This window comes from Apiospora marii (genome assembly GCF_038362585.1).
Source record: "Apiospora marii strain CBS 49790 chromosome Unknown utg000004l_segment0_segment0, whole genome shotgun sequence".
Taxonomy (NCBI): Eukaryota; Fungi; Ascomycota; class Sordariomycetes; order Amphisphaeriales; family Apiosporaceae; genus Apiospora; species Apiospora marii.
Window position 1 is genome coordinate 792,128 of NW_027117375.1, and position 22,560 is coordinate 814,687.

General features: G+C 54.4%; 11 protein-coding genes across 11 annotated transcripts; 6 read left to right on the forward strand and 5 right to left on the reverse strand.

Annotated features, from left to right (window-relative positions):
* Nucleotides 1-1,028: 1,028 nt before the first annotated feature.
* On the reverse strand, nt 1,029-2,129 carry PG985_006182 (uncharacterized protein; the record flags this gene model as incomplete). The annotated part of the gene is made up of 5 exons (XM_066825951.1): nt 1,029-1,178; nt 1,232-1,348; nt 1,375-1,774; nt 1,824-1,905; nt 1,973-2,129. 5 exons carry the CDS (start codon nt 2,127-2,129, stop codon nt 1,029-1,031), a joined length of 906 nt encoding a protein of 301 aa, XP_066685558.1.
* Nucleotides 2,130-2,991: 862 nt separating this feature from the next.
* Nucleotides 2,992-3,718, forward strand: PG985_006183 (uncharacterized protein; the record flags this gene model as incomplete). The annotated part of the gene is made up of 2 exons (XM_066825952.1): nt 2,992-3,112; nt 3,177-3,718. 2 exons carry the CDS (start codon nt 2,992-2,994, stop codon nt 3,716-3,718), a joined length of 663 nt encoding a protein of 220 aa, XP_066685559.1.
* Nucleotides 3,715-4,209, reverse strand: PG985_006184 (uncharacterized protein; the record flags this gene model as incomplete). The annotated part of the gene is made up of 1 exon (XM_066825953.1): nt 3,715-4,209. The coding sequence occupies one exon, from the start codon at nt 4,207-4,209 to the stop codon at nt 3,715-3,717; it is 495 nt and encodes a 164-aa protein (XP_066685560.1).
* A 1,251-nt stretch (nt 4,210-5,460) lies between these two features.
* Nucleotides 5,461-7,987, forward strand: PG985_006185 (uncharacterized protein; the record flags this gene model as incomplete). The annotated part of the gene is made up of 2 exons (XM_066825954.1): nt 5,461-7,851; nt 7,913-7,987. 2 exons carry the CDS (start codon nt 5,461-5,463, stop codon nt 7,985-7,987), a joined length of 2,466 nt encoding a protein of 821 aa, XP_066685561.1.
* Nucleotides 7,988-9,176: 1,189 nt separating this feature from the next.
* On the forward strand, nt 9,177-9,742 carry PG985_006186 (Histone H4; the record flags this gene model as incomplete). Its single annotated transcript, XM_066825955.1, has 3 exons — nt 9,177-9,186; nt 9,370-9,507; nt 9,579-9,742. The coding sequence occupies 3 exons, from the start codon at nt 9,177-9,179 to the stop codon at nt 9,740-9,742; spliced, it is 312 nt and encodes a 103-aa protein (XP_066685562.1).
* Nucleotides 9,743-10,299: 557 nt separating this feature from the next.
* PG985_006187 (uncharacterized protein) lies at nt 10,300-10,885 on the reverse strand (the record flags this gene model as incomplete). The annotated part of the gene is made up of 2 exons (XM_066825956.1): nt 10,300-10,612; nt 10,701-10,885. The coding sequence occupies 2 exons, from the start codon at nt 10,883-10,885 to the stop codon at nt 10,300-10,302; spliced, it is 498 nt and encodes a 165-aa protein (XP_066685563.1).
* A 406-nt stretch (nt 10,886-11,291) lies between these two features.
* On the forward strand, nt 11,292-11,971 carry PG985_006188 (mitochondrial 54S ribosomal protein mL60; the record flags this gene model as incomplete). Its single annotated transcript, XM_066825957.1, has 3 exons — nt 11,292-11,341; nt 11,595-11,824; nt 11,919-11,971. The coding sequence occupies 3 exons, from the start codon at nt 11,292-11,294 to the stop codon at nt 11,969-11,971; spliced, it is 333 nt and encodes a 110-aa protein (XP_066685564.1).
* Nucleotides 11,972-12,471: 500 nt separating this feature from the next.
* PG985_006189 (RNA recognition domain-containing protein) lies at nt 12,472-13,305 on the reverse strand (the record flags this gene model as incomplete). Its single annotated transcript, XM_066825958.1, has 3 exons — nt 12,472-12,874; nt 12,985-13,124; nt 13,240-13,305. 3 exons carry the CDS (start codon nt 13,303-13,305, stop codon nt 12,472-12,474), a joined length of 609 nt encoding a protein of 202 aa, XP_066685565.1.
* A 705-nt stretch (nt 13,306-14,010) lies between these two features.
* On the forward strand, nt 14,011-16,751 carry PG985_006190 (nucleoporin NUP82; the record flags this gene model as incomplete). Its single annotated transcript, XM_066825959.1, has 2 exons — nt 14,011-14,361; nt 14,418-16,751. The coding sequence occupies 2 exons, from the start codon at nt 14,011-14,013 to the stop codon at nt 16,749-16,751; spliced, it is 2,685 nt and encodes an 894-aa protein (XP_066685566.1).
* Nucleotides 16,752-18,699: 1,948 nt separating this feature from the next.
* Nucleotides 18,700-20,380, forward strand: PG985_006191 (uncharacterized protein; the record flags this gene model as incomplete). Its single annotated transcript, XM_066825960.1, has 2 exons — nt 18,700-18,754; nt 18,831-20,380. The coding sequence occupies 2 exons, from the start codon at nt 18,700-18,702 to the stop codon at nt 20,378-20,380; spliced, it is 1,605 nt and encodes a 534-aa protein (XP_066685567.1).
* Nucleotides 20,381-21,721: 1,341 nt separating this feature from the next.
* Nucleotides 21,722-22,483, reverse strand: PG985_006192 (uncharacterized protein; the record flags this gene model as incomplete). Its single annotated transcript, XM_066825961.1, has 2 exons — nt 21,722-22,150; nt 22,226-22,483. The coding sequence occupies 2 exons, from the start codon at nt 22,481-22,483 to the stop codon at nt 21,722-21,724; spliced, it is 687 nt and encodes a 228-aa protein (XP_066685568.1).
* Nucleotides 22,484-22,560: the final 77 nt, after the last annotated feature.

A 22,560-nucleotide genomic window follows, 5' to 3' on the forward strand; every position in this document is an offset into this window, starting at 1 on the left:
CTCGACAACTAGCAAGATGTCCGTCTTTCCCCCGCGGCACTGCATGGTATTATCGGCTCCCTATTCGAGCCGCAAACTCCTCATTGGCTTGCCAAGATGGCCACAGTCAGTTGTCAAGGTTGCCCTCGTGGGCCAGACAATCAACCTCCCGTAAGACATGTTGCATATACCCGTTGGGTTTGGCAACACAATCTCATGTGTATATACATAGGTAGTCATTGACAGCCCCGGTAGCATAACCTTGAGCTAAGATGCAAAAGAGTCGAGTTGATGTAGAAAAGGGGCACTGATAAAAGTCTTATCGAAGCTTATCGCTTTGACTTGGGGTAATACTTCAGTAATCGTCAGCTATCAATATCTAAGTGCAGACTTCCATAAAGCCACCCCCAAAATCGGAACGCTCGCCAGCATCTTTTGTCTATCCGGTATCTCAAGTGAGCCTTCGGGTGAATATCTTGTTCGTCAGCTCGGGTCGAAGCGGACCCTCACGCCTGGCGGTGGGGAAGGCACCTAACCCAGACCTGCCCTGCCTAGGAGATGTTCGAGTCATTTTGATATGGTTCCGCTGTGCATAGAGATGAGGGGATTTCACCACGTGCAACCAAATGTTTGCTATCCCAACCTCTATTGATTTAGACTAGTTACTTTCCAGGTCTAGGAAGTTCAAGTCACGCTTTACCATGAAGCACACAACTCCATGACGAACGGGCTCCCGATATTCACGTAGGATCGCGCATAAAGTAATGGCAGCTCATTGGCGTACTTGGCCATATGCCTACAACACGGATATGGGGTTCATTTGTCAGACTGTGACTTCATATTAGACAGCAATTGTATTATTTATCCCTTTACATATACATGATTCTGTAAATCTGATCGCCCATTTGGACCCTTAGCCACAAACACAAACAGTGCAACGGCCAGATCAGGTGACCAGTTGCGCAGATGCTCAGCTCATGGGTCAATATGTTCGCTGAAACACATTGTATAGTTATTACTCATCAGTAGGAGCTGTGGGACCTGACTTTCTAAAAGGCAAAGACCTGGTCGTCGAGCTTGCTGACAGGGCGAGCCTTTTCGTAGCCGAGACTCTGGCTGGCCTTCTTCAAGCCGCTGACCATAGGCGGGGGACCGCAAAGCAGCAGCTTGACATCAGGGGCAGCCTTGGGCAACCATTTCTGTGATATGTTAGTTTTCTGTTGTTGTAAGCGCACAGCACCCGTTCACTCACCTCGAGCATTTCGGCAGTGACAAACCCGACACCACCGGCCCAGTCCTGAGGGGGCTTGTCCAGCACGTAGTGAACCCGGAAGCCGCTGTCCTCCTTGGCTAGCGTGTCCAGGTCCCCCTCAAGAGAATATCCTGTTCCGTGACGTTTGCATAGATCAAGTCGACCTGGGTCTTGTCGCCGGCAGGTCGGCCTCGGATAATAGCTCGGATGACCTGGAGCATCGGAGTGATACCAGTGCCACCGGCAACCATGCCAAAGTGGCGGACCATGTTGGGGGTGTAGACAAAGGCACCCTTGGGGCCGCGCATGCGGATCGTCTGCCCGACAGCAAGCGAAGCCATGTACTTGGAGATGTTTCCGGTCGGGTAGGACTTAATCAGGAAGTCAACATAGCCAGGCTGGTGGTCGCCCGAGATGGGAGTATAAGAACGGACGATCTCCTTGCTGCTGCCGTCTTCCTGAGCAATGTTGGCGCCGATCGAGATGTGCTGGCCGATGGGCAGCCCGATGATCGAGTTGGCAGCGGGGAGTTTGAATCGGTAGCTGTCCTTGGTTAGAACCACTTGATATGCTGCGGGGCAATATTACTGACATGGCGACGTTGTGAGATACGATCGTCTTCTCCTTCAGCTCGAACTCCTGGAAGGTGTCGGGCTTGAGGACCTTCTTAGGCTCTGCGCGACAGTTAGTTCAAATCCGAGGGTGTAAAATTGTAGCAATCGCAGTAGCAGTGGCACATACGCTGATCAACGAATTTCCATGCGCCCAGGGCAATGGCCAGGAGAATCGCGTAGGGCACCCATTCCCTTTTCACAATGAAGGTGCCGAACACCAACAATCCTGCAGGGATGTAGATGCCATTGATGTTACGGCTCGAGACCAACGATTCGTCGCTCATCTTGAAAACACCGGTGCCGATTGGCCGTGATAATTTTTTCCTGGGGATTTGAAAAGGACAGAAGATGCTGAAATGCAAGTCCGGACGAGCGTGCGCAGTATTTCGCACCGACAAGACGGACGACCCTGGATCATGAGGATGGATTACAATGGGACAGCCACGATGGAATTCCTCCACAGTCTGCCAGGAAAAAAGGCCGAAATGCAATCTGTTGAGCAAAGAGCAAGAGCAAAGCTCCGGTGTGGAGACCCGAGTGGGCACTTGATCAATCTGCCAGCCACAAGTTGACAACCAGCCTACCCAGGCAGCCAGGAGCCCAGCCGCCCGGTGGGATGGAAGCTTTTCGTGGCGGCCAAACCTATTGCCGAGACGAGACGGCAGGCACAGGAACGCCAGTCGCCAATGGGATAAAATGTCGGATTAGAGTTTAGCGTGGTTGAGGCCCTAACCGGCCAACCCAGCAATTTGAACTGCCTGCTGCCCTTGAGCCTGAGCTGAGATCAATCCAAGGAGGGGCACAGGCGGCATTCTGCCCACCATCGGCTTTCTATAGTGGGCGATCCGCAGCACCGAACTTCGGGGACTAGTGACTAGTGCTACCTGCACCACATCAGGTCATCCCAACCGCCGGCAGGCTCACTAAAGGCCAGGTCAACCCGTTCCCGTTGACGAACTCTGGAGGAGTCTGCTTGATGTGAGACGGGAGTCTATCTGAAAGCTAACTACTGCCGCTCTTTTCCAACGTACCCAGATCTCGGATTTACCACGGCCTTCGGGAACCCTGGAGGACCCCACCCCCACCACCTGCCAAGCAATACCTTATCCGGAGCTGCTTGAGAGCGTGGAGTGGCTGACCTACGATATGGGCACCGTGCCAGTACAGGATGCGCCCTTCCCACTCACCGAGGTCGACAGGTGGATCCTCTCGTTGACCGACGAGGAGTATACGTATCATGACTGGGAGGACATGAAGAAAGTCATTGGTAAATATCGCAGAACTCGCCTGGGTCTCGTGGGCTGCTTGCTGATGCCCTGATGCCCGTGTAGGAGAAAACAACTTGTCTGTATTGAAGCGGAAGCCTTCTGACTTGAGAAAGTACATGGCCTGGACGCAAGAAACAAAAGCTCGATACGGCTCCATGACCAATTTCCTTCTGGAGAACCGTCTACCCAAGGCCTGGGGGCCGCCTCCGTTCGCCTCTGCATCGGACGTCCCTTTCCATGACCCCTCTGACTATCGGGTTCTGCTCAATGACTGGCCCTATGGTCTGACCCCCGACATCTCACACATTGTTGTCTGGTCCAGGACTCTGATCGCTACCGACCCCAAAACAGGAGACATGACGCCCGAAAGCCGCGAGACAGTAGAAAACTTCGTAAAGAGGTACTTCGTGCGTCGACTTGGGCCGGGAGGTGAGAGCCGCGTGCTTTGGTTCAAGAATTGGGTTGCGCTCCAGAGCGTCAGATCATTGGAGCATATCCATGTCATGGTCAAGGATGTTGATAAGGAGGTTCTGGAGGAATGGACCAAAGAACCGAGTCGTCATGGACCGACAGAAGGTGGCATAGGAGAACCAAAGCAGACCTAAGCGGCGCGTCTTTGCTTCCTGTTGCCCGCTGCGGGTACCGCATCCGGCTGCTGCTGCTGTTGCTGTTGCATGCCAGACGCCATTCCACGCGCAGCTCCAAGAAGGCTGTAGCCCTTGATGACAGCAAAGATAGGCACCGCCAACCACAGTAGCCAGCCCCAGTTGCCAACGAAAATGACAGACACTATGGCCCCCCACGTGACCCAGATTACATCAAACATGTACTCGGTGAGCCCAGGTGCAGAGAGATCCTCGCCGGCCGATTTAAGTGCCTTGGTGGTGGGATCAAACTTGGGGCGGCCGGTCTTCTCAACGACATACTCGCAGATGAAGCTGGGTATGGACAGTAGGATATAGGGGAGAAGAGCCCGTCGCCTGAAGATGATGTTGGCCAGGACGAACAAGGAGTGGACGATCAGAGTCCCCAGATGCAAGTTCTTTAGTGTATCAGCATTGGCCTTGGCAATGTGTTTCCGCGCCTTTTGTGCCATGACTGTGGTCTCGACAGCGACGTTGCTTCAGGACTTGGCGCTGTCTGTAAGGTTTGGTGGGCCAGATTGAGAACAAGGTAAAAAGAAGGGTTCTCGATCGAGAGGAGTGAAAAGTGCTGTGTTAGGTGTTGGTGACTCGCAAACAGGTATTAGGGGAGCCACAGATGCCGCCGTCTATGCTCTTCGCATACATAAATTATAGTAGGTAGGTGGTCGAATTATCAATTGATTCGAGAAAGCTCGACGTGGCTCAACGGGCTCAACTAAAGTAGTCGATATGGGTTAGCAGTGAGAAATGCCAGTCAGCCAGTGGCGTAAAATCTGCAAAGTGGGCCCTTCTCCTGTCAAGGTTACAGTACCAGTTACCGTGCTAGGCGCCCCGGCGCTTCTTGTTGCTATGCCACGGGCCTCTGGGCGACGGAGGAGCCTTCCCAAGACCTGCAGGGCGGGCCTCTTAAAACCGGCCTTTTGGGGCGCAACCCAGCCAATGAAAGAGCCGCTGCAGTGGCTAACCACAACATCGCGAACCTTGAGAAAGAACCAGGTAACCTAAAGTAACCCAAGAAAACGCCTTGTCATCATTCGCCTTCAACAATCCCGACTTTCCACCACCACCACCACCATATCACGGGGAAGGCGGTCTGGGTTTTTGGAAGTGATTCGAGAAGCATAGGATTGACCGTGCCTGAGGTATCTCCTATTCTATCTGCAGCACGCCCCTTTCGTTTCTTTATATCCTCCCCCCTCGTAGCTTGTACCGAAAAGGTACATGCCGACATGTGTCGACCTCCGCGAGCTTAACCCGACTCCCGTTCCGCTCTCATGGGCCCAACCTCGCCGCGCCGCCTCTTCAAATTCACGTCGGCTTGACCTCAAACCAGGTGCACCCACGCGGCTGCCACGCCCACTTCACAGGCCTCTCCACACGATCTTGTATTCCACGGCCAAGCTGCATTCGGATTCTCGCCCTTCTCCTGAACCCGGCCACACACAATTGACTACTACGTTAATCCTTAATAATACCACCAAACGCGACCTTTGCCTTCAAGCGCTTCGGCGTCTCGCTCGATTTCTACGGCCACTGAACAGTTTTGCGTCCGTCTTATGCTACTGAGACTCGAAAGAGCTGGAATCCATCTCCACAAAGAACGAGCTTGCTCTTGTCATTGTCGCATGTTTGTTGAAAGGACGTACCCCATGGCCTTCAGCAGATAGGACCAGCCTCGAGATTACGGGAAAGAGCTTCCGACTATGGCTCCTACAAGCACGGCCATTAGTGGCCAGCTCCGGCAGCTGGTATATTACCACCTGGACAACTATTCGTACGACAATGCGCTATTCTATGCCGAACGACTGACTGCACACGATCCACGCTCGAGCGAATCCGTTTATCTGCTAGCCCTTAGCCACTTTCGTCTCGGCGATTACCGGACAGCATGCGAATACAGCAAAGCTGTGGCTTATAGGGGTAGCCACCTTGGCTGCGCCTTCGTCTTTGCCCAGGCATGTCTGATACTAGAGCGCTACAAGGACGGCATCACCGCCCTGGAGAAGTCCAGGGGGCTTTGGACACACAAGACAAGTTTCGGGAGGCATACGGCTACGAGTCGTGCCCCGCACCCGGATGCGGCTACTGTTTTCAGTCTGCTCGGGAAGCTCTATCGACTATATGACGATAAAAAGAAAGCAATCATATGTTTCGAGGAGTCGTTGAAAGCGAACCCCTTCATGTGGGACGCTTTTACCGCACTCTGTGACATGGGGATTAACGTGCGGACGCAGAACATCTTCAAGCTGAACGATACGTTGCTTCAGGGCTTCGAAAACGACCTGCCTGCGGGCATCATATCCGATGGTGGCTTTGTGAACCCTATGGATCCGGTTGCCAAGAAATCCTCTTTACGGACCGCGATATATGAGAACGCGGACCCCTTCGATGCGCATCGTGCGGCAGCCGGAAATGAAATGTTCTCGAGTAACAACCTTTCTTCATTCGACGCGGCAGAAAACGAGTTCATGGCGAAGATCAATGCAGCGCGCTCTAGGATGGCGTCCGGCTCTCTTCGTATACCGGATGGTCTTGAGACCCCACCCACGAATAACCAGGATCATACAAATGTCCCGCGGCTAGGCTTGGCCCAAGAACCTGCCTATGGCGCGCCAAAGAAGACCAGAAATGTTCAAGCCGCTGAAACCTTGGACATACCACCCAAGGTGAGCTACCGCCTAGGATCGAGAAGGAATCAGAGGCCCCAAGACAAGGCTCAGGATGAGTTGCTTCCGGAATCAGACCCGGTTACGTCAAGACCACCAATAACGACAGCACCGGGCTTTGAAAGGAAGAGAACAGTATCTGGGCACCCGGTCCAACCGAGGCAACAGTCGGAAGAACCAGGTGCACCACCAAGACGGAGCACGAGAATCAACATGTTCCGTGGCGGCAACTCGAAGGCCAACTCTGGGGCTGCCACTGTTGGAGCGGCGGCTACGCGCGAACTGAAGAAGGCTAGACCCCCTATTTCCAGAATCATGCGGCCGACAACATCCAGCGGTACAAGCGTCGGTCGAGCCGTCAGTGGTAATCGGAAGCCGATGGATGATAATGGCATGGACGTGGATCATGCCGAGGCTCCCAGGATCAAAGAACCACCACCGCAAGCTCCTTTGGTGAAGCCAGCGGAACCAGAACCTGTAAAGGTTGAGGAAACCCTGAAATATTTATTGGATTTGCTGAAGAAATTCGGCACTGGATATTTCGCCCTATCTCAGTTCCAATGCTCAGAGTCGATAATTGCATTCAACTCGCTACCCAGAGTGCACCAGGAAACGCCATGGGTATTGTCGCAGATGGGCCGTGCGTACTATGAGCAGGCAAACTATGGCGAAGCAGAGAAGCAGTATAGGAGACTGCGGATCCTAGCGCCAACACGGTTGGAGGATATGGAAGTATATTCGACGATCCTGTGGTTTCTCAAGCGGGAAACCGACCTTTGCTTCCTTGCCCACGACCTGGTTGACTCCTCATGGCACTCGCCCCAGGCGTGGTGTGCGCTCGGCAACGCCTGGTCGCTAGCAAGGGACCACGAGCAAGCCTTACGATGCTTCAAGCGGGCAACTCAGTTGAACCCCTCGTTTGCCTACGCATTCACGCTTCAAGGCCATGAACACGTTGCAAACGAAGAGTACGAGAAGGCGCTTACGGCATATCGCCAGGCTATCTCGGCTGATCGTCGACACTATAACGCCTACTACGGTATTGGCCGTGTATACGAGAAGCTCGGCAACTACGACAAGGCGTACACGCACTTCCACACTGCATCTGTCATCAATCCTACCAACGCTGTCTTGATTTGTTGCATTGGCAACGTGCTGGAAAGGCAACGGCAAACAGTGCAGGCTCTGCAATATTTCAGCAAGGCCACGGAACTGGCGCCCAGCGCCGCCCAGACTCGGTACAAGAAGGCACGCGCTCTTCTGGCCTTGAACCAGCTCGACGCGGCCCAGAAAGAACTGGAGATATTGAAGCACCTTGCCCCAGACGAAGCCACGGTTCACTTCTTGTTGGGCAAATTGTACAAATCGTTGAACGACAAGGGTCAAGCCGTTCGACATTTCACAATTGCACTGAATTTAGATCCAAAGGTATGTCCCAAATTCGCAGCCGCGCGTTGTTGATACTTCCCAGCTAACATATTACCTACAGGCAAGCCAGCAAATTAAAGAGGCTATTGAGAGTTTAGAGGAGGAGGATAGTTATGAAGACTCGATGATGGCATGAATGCATACATGAAAAAGCAAGCCGGTGTTTTCAAGCGTTCAGCCACAGCGACATAGATTGGCTGTGATGCATTGGCGAAGAGGTGTGATTACGGATAGTGAATTTCAATACATCTGGGGCACGACGCAACGAGTTAGGATTACTTGGTTGCAAGGCATGCATGGGTTATCATCACAGCATGGCATTGGCGTTCAGGAGAACAGAGGGTCGAGGCGGCTTAGGGGACATGATTTTGGTGTCTTCCAACGAAGGGATTTGGCACTGCTGCGGCAGGGGCGGTTGTTGGTTTTTCTGTATAGGTAGCCATCATGCATAGGGTTTCGACGCGCGTGTACTATAGGATAGAGATCGAGGTCCGGAAAAATCCGTCTGTTTTGACAACACTTGAGCGAGTAATTGCCTGCCACGGTTTCCCCGGATATTCCGTCTACTGTGTTGTCCTGGGAATGTAGTGCCAAATGCCTCAGTTCGTTGTGCTGTGAGTTTGGAGCGCGAATCCGCCGGGAATAAAGGAGCCGCTACGGGGCATGGGTGCCTGCGAGGAAAAAGAGGTCCCCACAAACAAAAAGCCTCTAAGCCGAGAAGAATACCTGGTCATGATACAGATTTACAAGAAAAACAGCATGACCAAATTCAATGGCTGCTGAACGCCTCCAGGCAAACAATTGCAGCTGTGAGCCTTGTTTTGCAAGGCAAGGGAGAACAAGGCGAGAGCTGACGGGAGCACGGGCCTGATCCGTCGACGCGACAGGTAATGCACTACAAATAGGAAAGCGGGTCCCGAACTGATCTTGGGGGGAGCTACCTACCTAGTCAATGCAACAGCGAAAACCACCACCCAAAGTCCCAGGCACATCCGGGCCTTGTAAGCGCCCCGGAATTCGTCGAGAAAATCAACCCAACCCAAAGCGTTTCCGTACCGAATTAATTAATGATTTAATTCCTTACCGCAACGCAACTGCCCCAAATCAGCCAGATCCCCACCCCACTTTACTGATTGCAATCAGCTCACCACCACATATAAGCCAACCCACCTGCCCACCAATCTCTTTTTCCCCTACTCTCACTTTTCCGAAAGACTCCATTCCCGATCCATCAACATCCATCAACACAACCTCCTTGACCATCGCGTCATCCAGCATATTTCATCACCAAACACCCTCACAAACACCACTACCCCTCATTCAAGATGACTGGACGTAAGTGCACCCTTCTGTTTCCCCTCCCTCCATGTTGGCGCCTGGTCGTGGCTGCGGTTCGCTTGCGATGTTGGCATCCCCGCCACACACCGCGACGCGTCTCCACTCTACACCAGACACGCTTGACACATGGGGGATTACCATTAATCATCACGTTCGTGTACTAATACCAATCTTCAATAGGCGGCAAGGGCGGCAAGGGCCTCGGAAAGGGCGGTGCCAAGCGTCACCGAAAGATCTTGCGTGACAACATCCAGGGTATCACCAAGCCCGCCATCCGTCGTCTCGCACGTCGTGGCGGTGTCAAGCGTATCTCTGCCAGTATGTTCCCCTGCTATTGAGCACTTGACCCATTGCCAAGGTACACTTTACTAACGCGTTCCTTCCTACAGTGATCTACGAGGAGACTCGCGGTGTCCTCAAGTCCTTCCTCGAGGGCGTCATTCGCGACGCTGTTACGTACACTGAGCACGCCAAGCGCAAGACTGTCACCTCTCTCGATGTCGTCTACGCTCTGAAGCGACAGGGCCGCACCCTGTACGGTTTCGGCGGTTAAGCGTCTCCTACTTCACCATCTGCCTGGAACATCTTGTCTGTTATTTTATGGACGACTTTCGGGCTTGTTGCATGCTGCAATAGCGGTACCAGCAGCACTATTTGCGTTTGGGTTACAGGGAATGGCATGATACACTCTGAATTCTTGTTGGCGTTGGCGGTTACTACCATGGACATGGACCTTGCGATGAATTCCCGACTTTAGGCATCTGAAGAACAGATGAGCCTTGTTGTTGCAGCTATATCGTACGCTGAATACACTTGAGAGCATTGCGAAAGCTCTGCTTTGATGATCAACTCTTGACTTGCTGCCGCCTTTTGTGATTATGAACGTGATGGCTTTGCATAATGGTTTCCTGTTCCTCGCTCTAGAGGCCAGCTGGCAACCCCGTATGAACGAACCATGCAAATTATCCTGGCATCCATGATGTGACATGGTCCTACATATGTGTCCGGATTCCTTTAGCAATGCGCATTGGTATTTCGAATTGCAACCACCCAACGCCGTAACACCGATCCTTCTTCTCGTTTATTTGCAGTATCTATTCGGGCCCTTTCTTACAAGTACTTCCTTCCCGCAGCAGCGACTCGCTGTCGGAACACAGGACTACGCACCTCCATGTTGACACGGTAAAATGGGTTCATGATGGTCTTGACCCAGTTCTCGTACACCTCGACGAAGAAGTTGCGGACGGCTTCCTCGGTTTGCGGGCTCGTGGGGTTTGCCGCGATGGATGTGGAGGAGCGCGACGAGGCGGCGGCCGCCGAGTTGGGAGTCGTTGGTTGGTGAAGCAGGAGGAACTTGATGTTGCCGGCGGTTATGTAGCAAGATACGTAGTTGTTGAAGAACTTGTCGACGTGTTTGAGATACCTGTCAAATATCACGTAGGTAAGTCTCGAGTATGCTACAGGCTATGCTCAACGAGCCCTGGTTGGAGTGGAAGGCGCCGGCAACATACATCTGTCCTGTGCCCCATTGCACTTCCTCTACAATGTCCAGACTGCTGTGCAGGATGAACTGGTTCATATGCCGCGCCGCCTCGTTGAAGCGCGACATGCCGTCGCCGCCCTGCTTCGAGGTGCCGAACTCATGCTCGAACAGCGGGTTGTCCTGGGTCCCGACGATGGCGAAGTAGTACGACATCGTCTCCTGGGTTAACGGAGTCAGAAGAGAGGGAGAGAAACTGAGAGATGATATAACCCGACAGGCAAGCAAAATGATTCAGAGGCGCCCTCGTCTCAGCCGCTCTTCTTCGTGGGCGATCTAGGAGGTAGCTCTGCGACAATCAATCAATCAGTCAGTCTACCCTACCTACATACCACTGCGGGCGCAACAGCATCTGGCAGTCTGGCACTGCGCGGTACGTTGCGGTGCGGTGGCCGATGTGGGGCCTGTAGCGGGCTCTCTCCCAGCTTTACAGTAATGCAGGGATGTCGGGGGGTGTGGCTCGTGCCGATTTGAGGGAGAGCTGCGAACTTTTTGACGAGACCTCTCCAATCCGTCATAGCACACCGCAGCGCCAGCGTACAGCCAACCCAACCCACGCACCATGTTCGGCGCTTTTCGATTCACGAATCCCTTGTCGGGAGGTCTCCTATGGTACGTTGCACTCAGCTGTCCCGGGAGCAATCCATTGCGCAGGCCTAGAGAAGAGGGAGCGAGCGCTTCAGAGGCAGCGCCACGACAGGGCTGCGAATCTCATCCACCCACACAACCCGCCCCGACTATCCAACGGATGATGGGGAGGGGAGAGGCCCGCGATACTACGAAATCAACTAGAATAGAAGGCAATCAGTTAGGCGCATTGTACTACAGAATAGCTGACCATTGGCGTTTGTTCCAAACATCGCAGGAAGACTCCCTGGCGACTGTCGCGCTTCCAGAAGACCCGGCAACGAAGGCGGCTCCGGGCCGTCGACTCGGTCGTCGCGACCCTCGACGCCGCGCTCGCCAAGCAGGGCCAGACGCTCACCGCCCTCGAGACGTGGAAGGATACAATGCCCACCGAGGCCGAGATGCTGCCCAAGGACAAGTACACCATCTTCGATCGCAAGGAGAAGCGATACCGGAAGGGCATTCACAGTACGTTGCCTTCTCTCTCTTTCTTTTACGCCACTTCCGCGAAACCGTCGTTATACGAGAGAGCCAAGAATACTGACGGAGAATCTGCCTACAGAGTTGCCTAAGTGGACCAGAGTATCGCAGCGATTGAACCCTCCGGGATACTAAGCGTAGTAACTTGGGGTTGACGACGAGGAATAGGTTGTTTCGAGAGGGGTGAAGGCGATTGAACAAAGACGCAGAGGAATCAGCATGGAGGCCAAGAGGGATCTACCAAGGCGTTTGGGCGAATTTGTACATTACTGTAACTCCATCTTCAAGCTTCTGTGATGCAAGCTTGTGGATGTATGTATACCAATAGCAAGACAGGCAAAGGGTAACGAAATAACTTCAATTATGGCACATAATACCGCCGAGCAAACGAGATGCTTGTTCCATGCCTGAGTAGACGCCTGCTTTACTCGCTAGGCCCTGTAACTACTCACAAGGCATAGCTGTCGACCTCCTGAAACAGAAGCCTGCTTGTTGTACATCGAGGGGGTTTCAGCAAAAACTGGTCGGCGTCTGAAGTAGCTGATCAAGGAACACCGACCCATAAGGGTATATCCTATCGTACACTGCAACCTATGCCAAACTCCTCCCGCGCTGTGCAGAATGCAGCCACTGTCTCAACGCAAGCGTCCGTAGTCCTCGCGCATCTCCTGCTCGCCGTCGCGGTTCTTCTCCGCCTCGCGAAGGCGCTCCGTCTGCTGGATGGCGCGGCCGAGCCCGCCGCGGCCCTCGTCGAAGTCGTCGCGGTACTCGTCGCGGACCTGGCCGCCAGACTTGCCGCGGCCGTACTGGCGGCCCTCCTCGAAGCCCGGGTCCAGGTCGGTGCGGATGATGCGCTCGTCCAGCTTGGTGCCGCCGACGTACTTCAGGCAGTCCAGGGCGTCCTGGTGCGTGTAGTACTCGACGAAGCAGAAGCCGCACGGCGTCTTGTTGAACCGGTCCAAGCCCATGATCAGCCGCTTGATCTCCCCGCACTTGGAGAAGAGGTCGTAGACCTGCTCTTCCGTTGTGTAGAACGAGCTGGAGAGGGTGGTTAGTTAGGCACTCACTCGGATTATCTTGGTCGCTTTACTGGCTTGTAAAGGGGAAAGGGAAGGGGAGAGAACGAGAAGATGAAACAAATTGCTTACAGATTACCGACGTAGAGAGTTGTGGCATTTTTCAGAGGATCCTCAGGCGCCTCTTCAGGTTGCTGGTTGTTGGCCATCTCTGTGTCGCCATCCTTCTCATCGCGGTTGTGGCGATCATTCCTTCTGCCCTTTTTATTGTTCTGCAACTCTGTTTGTCAGTCTCACTTCTTCTGGGCCCAACAGCCTGCATCCGGCCTGCCAACTCCCGCCTGCCCTTGCCCATAATGACGAAAGGGCGTATCCGATGGAACTCACCCGGTTCAGATAGTACGCGCTGGGCCTGTCCAGCCGCTCAACTGTGTTCCTGAATCCGCCTCGCATTTTGACCCACACCGCACTTTGTGTTTGATGGTTGTTAAGAGGAAAAGGTGAGACAGAAAACGGAAGATGAAAAAAAAATAAAAAATAAAGATGGGTATGACAATCGAGTTATGAGAGAGGCTGAGATGCAGATGTGAAGCTGTCAATCAATTGATGAAGTATATCGCATGAGGCTCAACTCAGCCTGGTGGTACCGCTTTTTTTTTTGGCTGGAGAACAGTTGAACTCCCTACTTCTCAAGTACATACTTATAGCTTAGGCCTGTAAGCTCAGCAGCAGACGCGGTCGCGTGGCTGGAGCTCTTTTGCTGGTCCGGCAAAGTAAAGTACAAGCCCGACCTTGTACAGATAGCTCTTGCATGCACGTACCCAAACAAAAAGTTCTAGCGTACCTAGCTAGCTCCCGACAGGGATCTTCAGGCGGATTGACTGGAGAGCTGGCGCCCAAAAATTCCCAGATGCGTCCAGCTTGCATCGTCGCTGTTGCTGGCTCGTTGCTAGGCCTTTCTTTTTACTTTCCGCTTCACCGATTAACCAACACCCCCCAACTACATACTCCATTACCTTGACTGGACAGCCTACCTGCAAACACTTGGCTCCCAACCACTATCGATAGAGGCGGCTCCATCACGCACGACGTCAAATCGCGAAATGTTCACTCGATAATCTGCCTTGAGGACAAACCTACATTTACCCAATCAGGAACATGCCCAAGGTGAAAGCTTACACGCCGGCCTGGCTGTCGCGACCTTCTCCAGGCCACCGGGTCTTCGCCCCTGCAGCTGGCGAGCCCAGACCTTCTCCCTACTCCTCCGCCTCGAAGTCCGACATCAGCAAGACTGGCCCGCGCCGTGTTATCGCTCAGTCCGGCTCTCAGGTTTTCGTCGCTGTTGGCAAGGAGATCAGATGGGTCGACCTCATTGAGGTCAAGGAGAAATGGCAAGAGAAGGACGTGAGAGGCCGGACCGATTTCCGAATCAAGCGCGAAGACCCCAATGGCCTCGACACGAATGAGCTGCTCGATGCCGCGGAGAAAGAAGACTACGTCGGCTTCAGGGTGAGCATAGCGCCCTTGCCGTTCATGTTCTCTATCACGTAGCTAACCTCTACAAGACCCTCACAGTCAACGTCGCAGCCGAAATCCGACAGCTCGTCATCTCTCCCCATGAGGACTACTTGGCTGTCTTGACTACACATACAGTTCGCATCATCGCCGTGCCAGACTTATCCCACCTGACGTCACCCACGAATGAGATTATCAAGCCCAAGTCGTGGACTCTCGGACCTACGACGCACGTCTTCGATCGTTCTGCTGTTGCCTCGGCGCTGTGGCATCCTTTGGGGGTCAACGGCTCCGCTCTAGTAACAGTCACTACTGATGCTGTTGTGAGAGTGTGGGAATTGTCCCCCAGCGATCGCTGGTCCTTCGACAAATCTACTCTGACTATCGACCTGAAGAAACTTGCCGATGGTACATCCCTGGACCAGAACTTTGCACCTTCAAACGATGCTTCCGGCAGGAATTTCTCAGCCGACTCGTTCGAAATGGATGTGGCCTCGGCCGCGTTCGCAAGCCGAGGCTCGGGAGGGTGGTCTGCCATGACCTTGTGGGTGGCAATGGGGCAGGGAGATGTCTATGCTATTTGCCCCTTACTGCCATCTCGATGGGCGCCTCCGCCTACCTTGATTCCCTCGCTCTCAGTCGGCATTGTCGGCAATCTCGCAGCCATCGAGGATGACCCGGACGTATCCCCCGCGGCCAAACTGCTAGCGCAGCAGCAGCTTGACTGGATGTCCGACCTGGATAACCAGGAACCTGTCGAGGTTGACGGCCCTCTTGGGGAGCCCCCTGCCGAAGTTTACTCCAGGCCATCGCGCCCTGGTGTTGTACCCAAATTGCAGGGTCCATTCGATTTGGAACTTAGTGTGGACGCCGAAGATGATATGGATATAGAGCTCACGGATATTTTCGTCATTGGCCAGAAGCTTGACACGGACGAGTTGATGATGGGGGAAGAAGATGACCTGGAAGTCGACGATATCGACCAAGAGGGTTTATCACTCAACGTCATATGCCTCCTTTCGTCAAGTGGGCAACTGCGAATATGCCTTGATTTGGAGGGAGTCCAGGCCAAATGGTTGCCCCCAAAGAACAGATTAAGGGAGATTACAAGGTCTTCGGAAGACGAAGATGACTGCTCCCTGCTTACATTCCAGACTCTTGACACCCTGAAGAGTATGGAAATGACAACCGACGGGTGGCCCATGTTCAGCCCGGATGTAACTTCACGTTACGCCTTCTACGTCACCCACCCAACAAGTATCACATATTTATCGCTTTCTCCCTGGGTTTTCCGGCTCGAAAGCGAGTTGCGAGGCGAGTCGCAAAGCGGGTTGGACTTCAGGATGGATGTGCTCGTCCGAGGGCAAACCTCAACTCGTGAGAGGCTTTACACAAGTCCCAACCAGGGCGACGACTATTTGCCATTAACAGCGGCAGTGGCCATTCGGGATCCTGATCTGGGCTACTTCATATTATCTGCGACCCCTTTCGAACCGCTCACTGTCGTGTTCGAGACCCCTGAGGACGAGTTTGAGGCGGTTCGGTCTGTTTCGCCCAAGGTCCACCAGGAGGTTGATGTAAAGCCTTTGGACTTCTACGAGCCTCGCCCGACTTTCCAGCCTTCTCACATATTTGAGAGAAATTCGGCGCTTCCGGAGCTACTCGAAAAGCTTCGCACTAGTCGGCACAAGGCGATTGTTAGCCAGGAGGTGCGCCTGTCTCCTGTGACATTGCAAGTCTTTACGGATGTTCACCAGCTCCTGAGCGAGGAGACACATGGGCTGGGCGCTGCGACATCCGAACTGTTCCGTCGTCTGGAGAGCCTGCAGCACGAGTTGAGGCAGCAAATCACCAAGGCGCACGAGGTCAAGGCGAGAGTCGAGGCAATCACGGGCGATGACCAAGCAGGAGACGGGACCTCTGAATCGAGCAAAACGTCTGTTGAACGGCGCCTGGAAGCAGCCAAGCACAGGAGTGGCGAACTCAACCAAAGACTCGAGAGGATGAGGAAGACGGTCAGCAAGGGGACCACTCGCGAGCTTAGCGACAAGGAGAGGGCCTGGGTCAATGAGGTAAACGCCCTGGACGCTAGTCTGTATGGGTCGGATGCACCCACGGCAGATGGGCCGGCTCGCTTGAAGCACCTCGGCAAGAGGTATGATGAGGCGAAGGCGCTCAGGGATGATTTGGTTCCCAAGGCAGAAAAGATTGCCAAGCCGGGAGATGACAGGGAGGACGGTTCAGCCGCATCCACTCCGGACCTTCGAATACCGTCTGAGCTCCGAAAAGCGAAGCTGAAGCAGGTACAAGGGCTACTCGAACGCGAGTCGGCTCTGGTCGATGCCGTCAAGTCGAGGTTAGAGAAAATGTCGGTGACGGGCTAATTGGCGCGGAGAAAAGAGGGAGGTTACGCCAGCTCGTACCAAGCAAACATGTGCTGTAACAATGAGTGTAATAGTGACGATATTATGAGTTGGGGTAGAACGTTGTTGGTTTTGCGTACTTCGACACAAACAATTCTTCCAGACCCAGTTGATCTGTGAGGCTCTCAAGCCATGGGCGAGTCAATGTCAGAACCATTGGATAACCTCGAGCTGATTTGCTGAGACAAAGTATAAAACCAGTACCAGTAAGGATAGGGGGAGTTCATGTCGAGCAAAAGCGAGATGTTGCAGGCGGCAAGTGTCTTGTCGATCACTTGCTTATGCCGCGTCCTTTATAGTTGCAACGATATGCAGGCAGAGCGGGATTGGGCATCATATGGCGATCAGCCGCGGAAACGTGGCAGTCTGGGCCCGGCCATGGGCATCCAATAATGTCAGACAGGCATGCAGCCTTGCGTTGGCCGAGTCTGGGGTGGCACACCCACCAAGTTGGTGGACGAAGGCGAAGGAAGAGATGGCGTCGCGAACGTGGTGGATGAAGCTTGAATGCCTTTGACGAGAGCCGGCCCATCCAGGCAGCAGGGGAGAGCAATTGGCTTGCTTTCCCCGTTTGCGATGAGCCAGCAGTCAGTCATTGCGCACGTATATAAACCTGGCTGGCCCCTTTCCCTCTTGCCAGCGAGCTTGCGGATTCCGTCCAACTGTTTTCCTCCAAGATACCAAATTTCTTGGGGCGTCTGGGGCCATACGTCCTGCAAGCAGGCAGCCTGACCTGGGAGCAAACCCTTCGATCGTCCGCCATGTTACCCCAAGCATGCCCCCATTGGTCAATTCCACGGACTCCATCCCTACGATTCGATACACTAATAGCTCCCGCCTCACTTTTTTGGGGCCCGGCAGTCGATATTCTTTTTTCCTTTTGCCTTCCCATCTGTCCATTGATGCCATGCGGTCTCGAAGTCAAAGCAGGCCAGGTGACGAGATCTTTTCCAACCTCGCTACAGCTGCCTTGCTAGGTATAACTTCCCAATGTTAAGTTGCCACTCCGATTGAAGCTGGTGCAGATGTCTTGTCTTGGGCATCTGGCAACCATCTCAAGGATCAAGGTTCGGGACGATAAAACCTCGATGGCCTCTCGACGGCGACTGTTGCCTTGGGAATGGCGAATCTGGGCGATACGAGGTGATGCCCAGTACCGTCTATCGGGGTGCCTGATACGGCAGTGTAACGTTTGTGTGCTTCTGTCATACCCTCCCTATCTTGATGTCCAGACCCCTCGACGGAGAAGTGCGAGGGTCGTACCCAACCAAGGCACGGGCACATACAGGTGGTTGTCGGTCATGGACGGTCTGGACTGAGAGTACTTGCGATACCTCTTATCAACCATGCTTAGCGCCCAAGTGGCATGCGGCAACACACTGGTTCCATAAGTATGCCAGGTCTCTTACAGCCTCGCTACAGCTGCTTGCTATTATATAAGGTAAGTAGATATAGCCTGCCAATGTCAAGTGTCCACTCTTATTCAATGGGGCATATGTCTTGTCTTGGGCATGTAGCAACCATACCTCCAGGTTCAAGGTTCGAAACGACAAATCGATGACCTCTACTGAGACTGTCGCCCTGGGAATGGTGATGGGCGATACGGGCTAATGTCCTTGGGGTACCTAATGCGAGTGCAACCTTCAAGGTCTGTCGTACCTTTCTACCTATCCAACCAAAGCACAGGCATACGTCTTATCAAATATGCTTGGCACCCAAGTGGCTGGTATGCGGCAATGCACAGGCTGTGTAAGTATGTATATCTTTCTATGTATATAAGGATGCCAGCCGCCGCCAAAAGTGTCTCCCATCCAACATCCCAATTCACCCGACATTGTTCATGTTGCTCGTCCCGGCCGTTTCCCTGCCTCACCAGTTTCTCCCTCGTCACTGTTATCCTGCTCAAGCCATGGCACCTACCGATTTGCAGATGGTGCTTGTTGACTATAGGGGCCAAATTATTGGTATGTTCTTAGTCCCCTCCAAGGCATGTTGTTGAGTCTCCAACAGACTGACTGATTTCTGGTGAGCTGCTTCCAGAGAACTGCGAGTTCCTCACGACTAAAGATGAATTCATCTCCATCATCACGGCCAAAGAGCCAACGGGCAAGATCAAGGCCATTGCCGTCCGCACTACCAAGAACAGCGAGAGACGAGAGCCCCTGATCGCGTCGGATGGCTTCGCTACGGTGCAAGAAGCCATTGAAGCACTGCATGCCAAGTCGTCGGAGGCCGTGCAGCTCTACATCATGACCAATGGCTACGCAGAGCCTCGCGATCTCGACGAGGCGAAAGACGAGAATAAGCTGGATGACGACGAGGACGAGGACGAGGACGACGACGACGACGACGACAATGCGTCGGTCGTGTCGAGCGACTCGGCGGCGTCCACCAACGCCCCGTCTGTGTGGAGTGCGACGTCGGACACTGCAGCTGAGGTGACCACCCCTGCTCAGACGACCTCAGGCCACTCCCGAGGAAGCCGGCCACCTCCTCCCCCTTCAGCCTTCAAAAGCCTCAAGAAAGGCAAGGCGGCCAATGGCCGCAAGGCTCGCAAAGCCGACCCCACTGCCGCTGCCGCTGCTCCTGCTCCTGCTCCTGCTCCTGCCCGGAAACCTCGCGAGGATGAGTATTACAGTGAAGATGACGACGAACGACCTCCTCGCGTAAGAATCGTCCACCATCCTGCGAGGCAAACGGCCCCCCGTTCAATGGGGGCTGGACGCCCCGCCCCTCGCCAACCACCCCCGCCGCCAGCCTGGGTCGCCGGACCTGGCGGACCTGGCGGACCCCTCCAACCTCCACCTCCATTCCGGGGTGGTGCTGGTGGTAGTGGTGGACACCCGATGCATGGTTTTGGCTTCGTCTCGCAGCCGGGTCTTTCTTCTCCCCCTAACATGGGCCCTCACCCTCAATATGTCCCACCGTCGCAATCCAACATGGCACACCACGGTCCAGCATTCTCAGGCCAACCGCCACCACCGCCACCACCTCCACCTCCAGCAGGGGCGGCACCACCACCGCCTCACATGGGCGGGAACGGCGGAGGCGGACATGGACATGCTCGGGCCATGCAATTCGCGCAGCACCAGCAAGCCATCTTGGCCAACAACAACAACAACAACATCCACTCCAACAACGCGCCGCCGCCGCCGCCGCCGCCGTTTCTCAAGCTGCACGACGTCCGCCTCACCATCACCTGGCTCCACCACTCCTCTGCCCGCATCCTCGAGACAGTGCGCCCCTCGCTGCGTGCCCTGCAGGACGCCGCCCTCGCCTACATCCGCAGCAACCCCCACGCCTTCGAGAACGTGACGGCCGCCGATATGGCCATCTCGCCGCCTCCTCCCTCCCAGGCGCCCCTGAGGCCGGGAGCGGTGCCGCCGCCGCCTCCTGCCCCCCAGGCCATCATGACGACGGGCGTCTGGGCTCTGCGGGCCGTCGTCAAGCGGGCCTGGTTCGGCGACGAGAGCTGGGACCTCGCGAGCTACCGGGGCGGCGACGATCTCACCAGGCTCTTCGCCTCGCTGGGCCAGGGTACCGTCCCGCGGCTCGAGGTCGAGGTCGACTACCCGCGTCCACAAGCGTAAGCGTGGGGGTTGGAGGGCACACAATGCACGCATGCTGCATACCGTTCGCGTTTCGCCTGTGTCTTTCCCGCCGACATTTCCCGGCTTTGTCCTTGGTTCATCTTCGTCCATCCCGTTTCTAGATTGGTGCTGTTTCTCCTTGTTGCTTTCATGGGCGTCATGCGGGTTGGAAGTCAGCACATTACATGGGAGTGGGGGTGGGAGTTTGAGGCCAATGGCATAATGGGCTTTCGATTTTTTTTGGTCAGCTATTCTGCTTGTAAGCAGGCTGCATGATGCGATGACTTTTTTCTCCTCATTCATTCGAAGTGACGCTTGTTCTTGTGGCTGCATAACTAATCTGCCGAGACCTGGTTTCATATATTTCTTACAGATGCCGGGCCCCAAATCCGGCTTTTTAGCAAATCTTGATTTTGGACTACCGGTACTATTGGAGGCCACGGGATGAGGAGGGAGAATGCGATCGAATCGTATTCCTCTCGTCTTCTCAACATGGCTTGCATACGAACGGTGTCAAATTTGGGGGCGGTGAGGTTGAGTGAGGCTGAAATATCACACCGATGTTGCCATCTCTGGCTTCGATACCGTCATTCGGCTCTTTGCAGACAAATCCTTGCTTGATCTATGTACAGTATGCACAGAGTGCTTTCGGGTTCAACTATCCATGTCCAAGCTCTGCAGTTCCAATTGGCCAGTCACGCTTAAGGAAACTACCAGCGCACCTTCCTTCTCGAGGTGGCATGCTAGAACATCGCTCTTGCCGCGCCAATATCTCAGCGACATGTCGAGGCCGTTCGCCTCACTGATTCGGACTGCTTAGATTGCATGCCGCTGCATCCGGAGCATCTGCATTCCACGCCCCTCGGTTCGTATCGTATCCTATGTATGCAACTGTCTGTCTTAGACAAGCGCGAGTCACCTGCCTCGCTCCAACCGGGCGACAGTCATGTAACATTCGTCCGAATATCGAGCTTCGCTGCCGTCTCCAAAGCAGAAAGAAAAGAAATGCACTCGGGATCAAGTGCGTACGTACGCTTGCTCAGCTTGCTTGCTTACTTGTCCCCAAACGCAGGACCGTCCGGTATTACTTTCTCTCCGAACCCTCATAGGTCGGGCCCCAGGGCTGGTAGTTGGAGCGGGTACTCATACTGCCAGTTGGCCGCTGCGCGGAACGCCAAGGGGGTGTTGGCCCCTGAGATGGCATCGCACCCCTGGCTCCCCAAGCGGCACTCATGTCTGCAAGATGAGGAGGCATGTGACCCCAACCAGGCGGCTGCGTCGTGTTCGGATTTCCCCGTACTGGGGTCGGGGTCGGGGGCGGGTAATCGGCTACTTGCGTTGTTAGTGAGCATGACCCCCAGTGGTAGTTGTCGTTGCAAATTCCTTACCATAACCGGGCGTACGATTCGCAACATCGCGCGTCAGCAGTACATTGCCTTGCATCCTTGTGAATTGCGACGCCGTGCTGGCCCCCTCATCCATTCGACCGTCAGTTTGCTCCTTATCAAACACCCGGGCGTCACTCTGGGCTACCTCGCTTCTCATGTTCGGAGTCCAACGGTCAATCTGAGTGCCATCAGCAGCTGTGGGTTGGGCTCCTCCATCGAGCGAGCCCTGTTTGGCCTGTTTGGCCTCTCTGTCCTGTCTAGCTTGCACGACTTCCTCCTTGCGGCCTTCCTGCCACTCAGCCAGGGTGCCATCGAAGCCCAAGTTGCGTTCAAAGACGCGTCGTTGGGTCCTTGTGATGCGAGAATGACCTTGACGCTCGATCTATCTCAAAAAGCCCAGTCAGCGGAGGCTGGACGGTGGCAGCAAGGGAAACACGAAACACGAAACAGGACTTACAAAAGCAAGAGCACCCTTCTTTTCCGTCTCGATACGCCCCAGGAGTTCCTCGATGTCTTCGATGTCGATATCGTCCTTGTAGCTGCCGCTTCCGTTGAGTATCGTATTGAGTTTGGTTGCGAAGCTCAGAGATCCCTTGAGGTGAGCACCCTTGCACACCAGCGCGCAGACGACCTGCATCTCGTACGGGTTCCAGTAGCGACGATCATCGCTGGGGTCATGGTCGCCATCATTGCCTCGTGACGGGGGGGAGGCCATGATGCGTGTTGGGCACGCGCGACAGAAAAAAGGCAATCAGTGAGTGTTCAGTTGGATAGACTTGGCACCATCAGCAA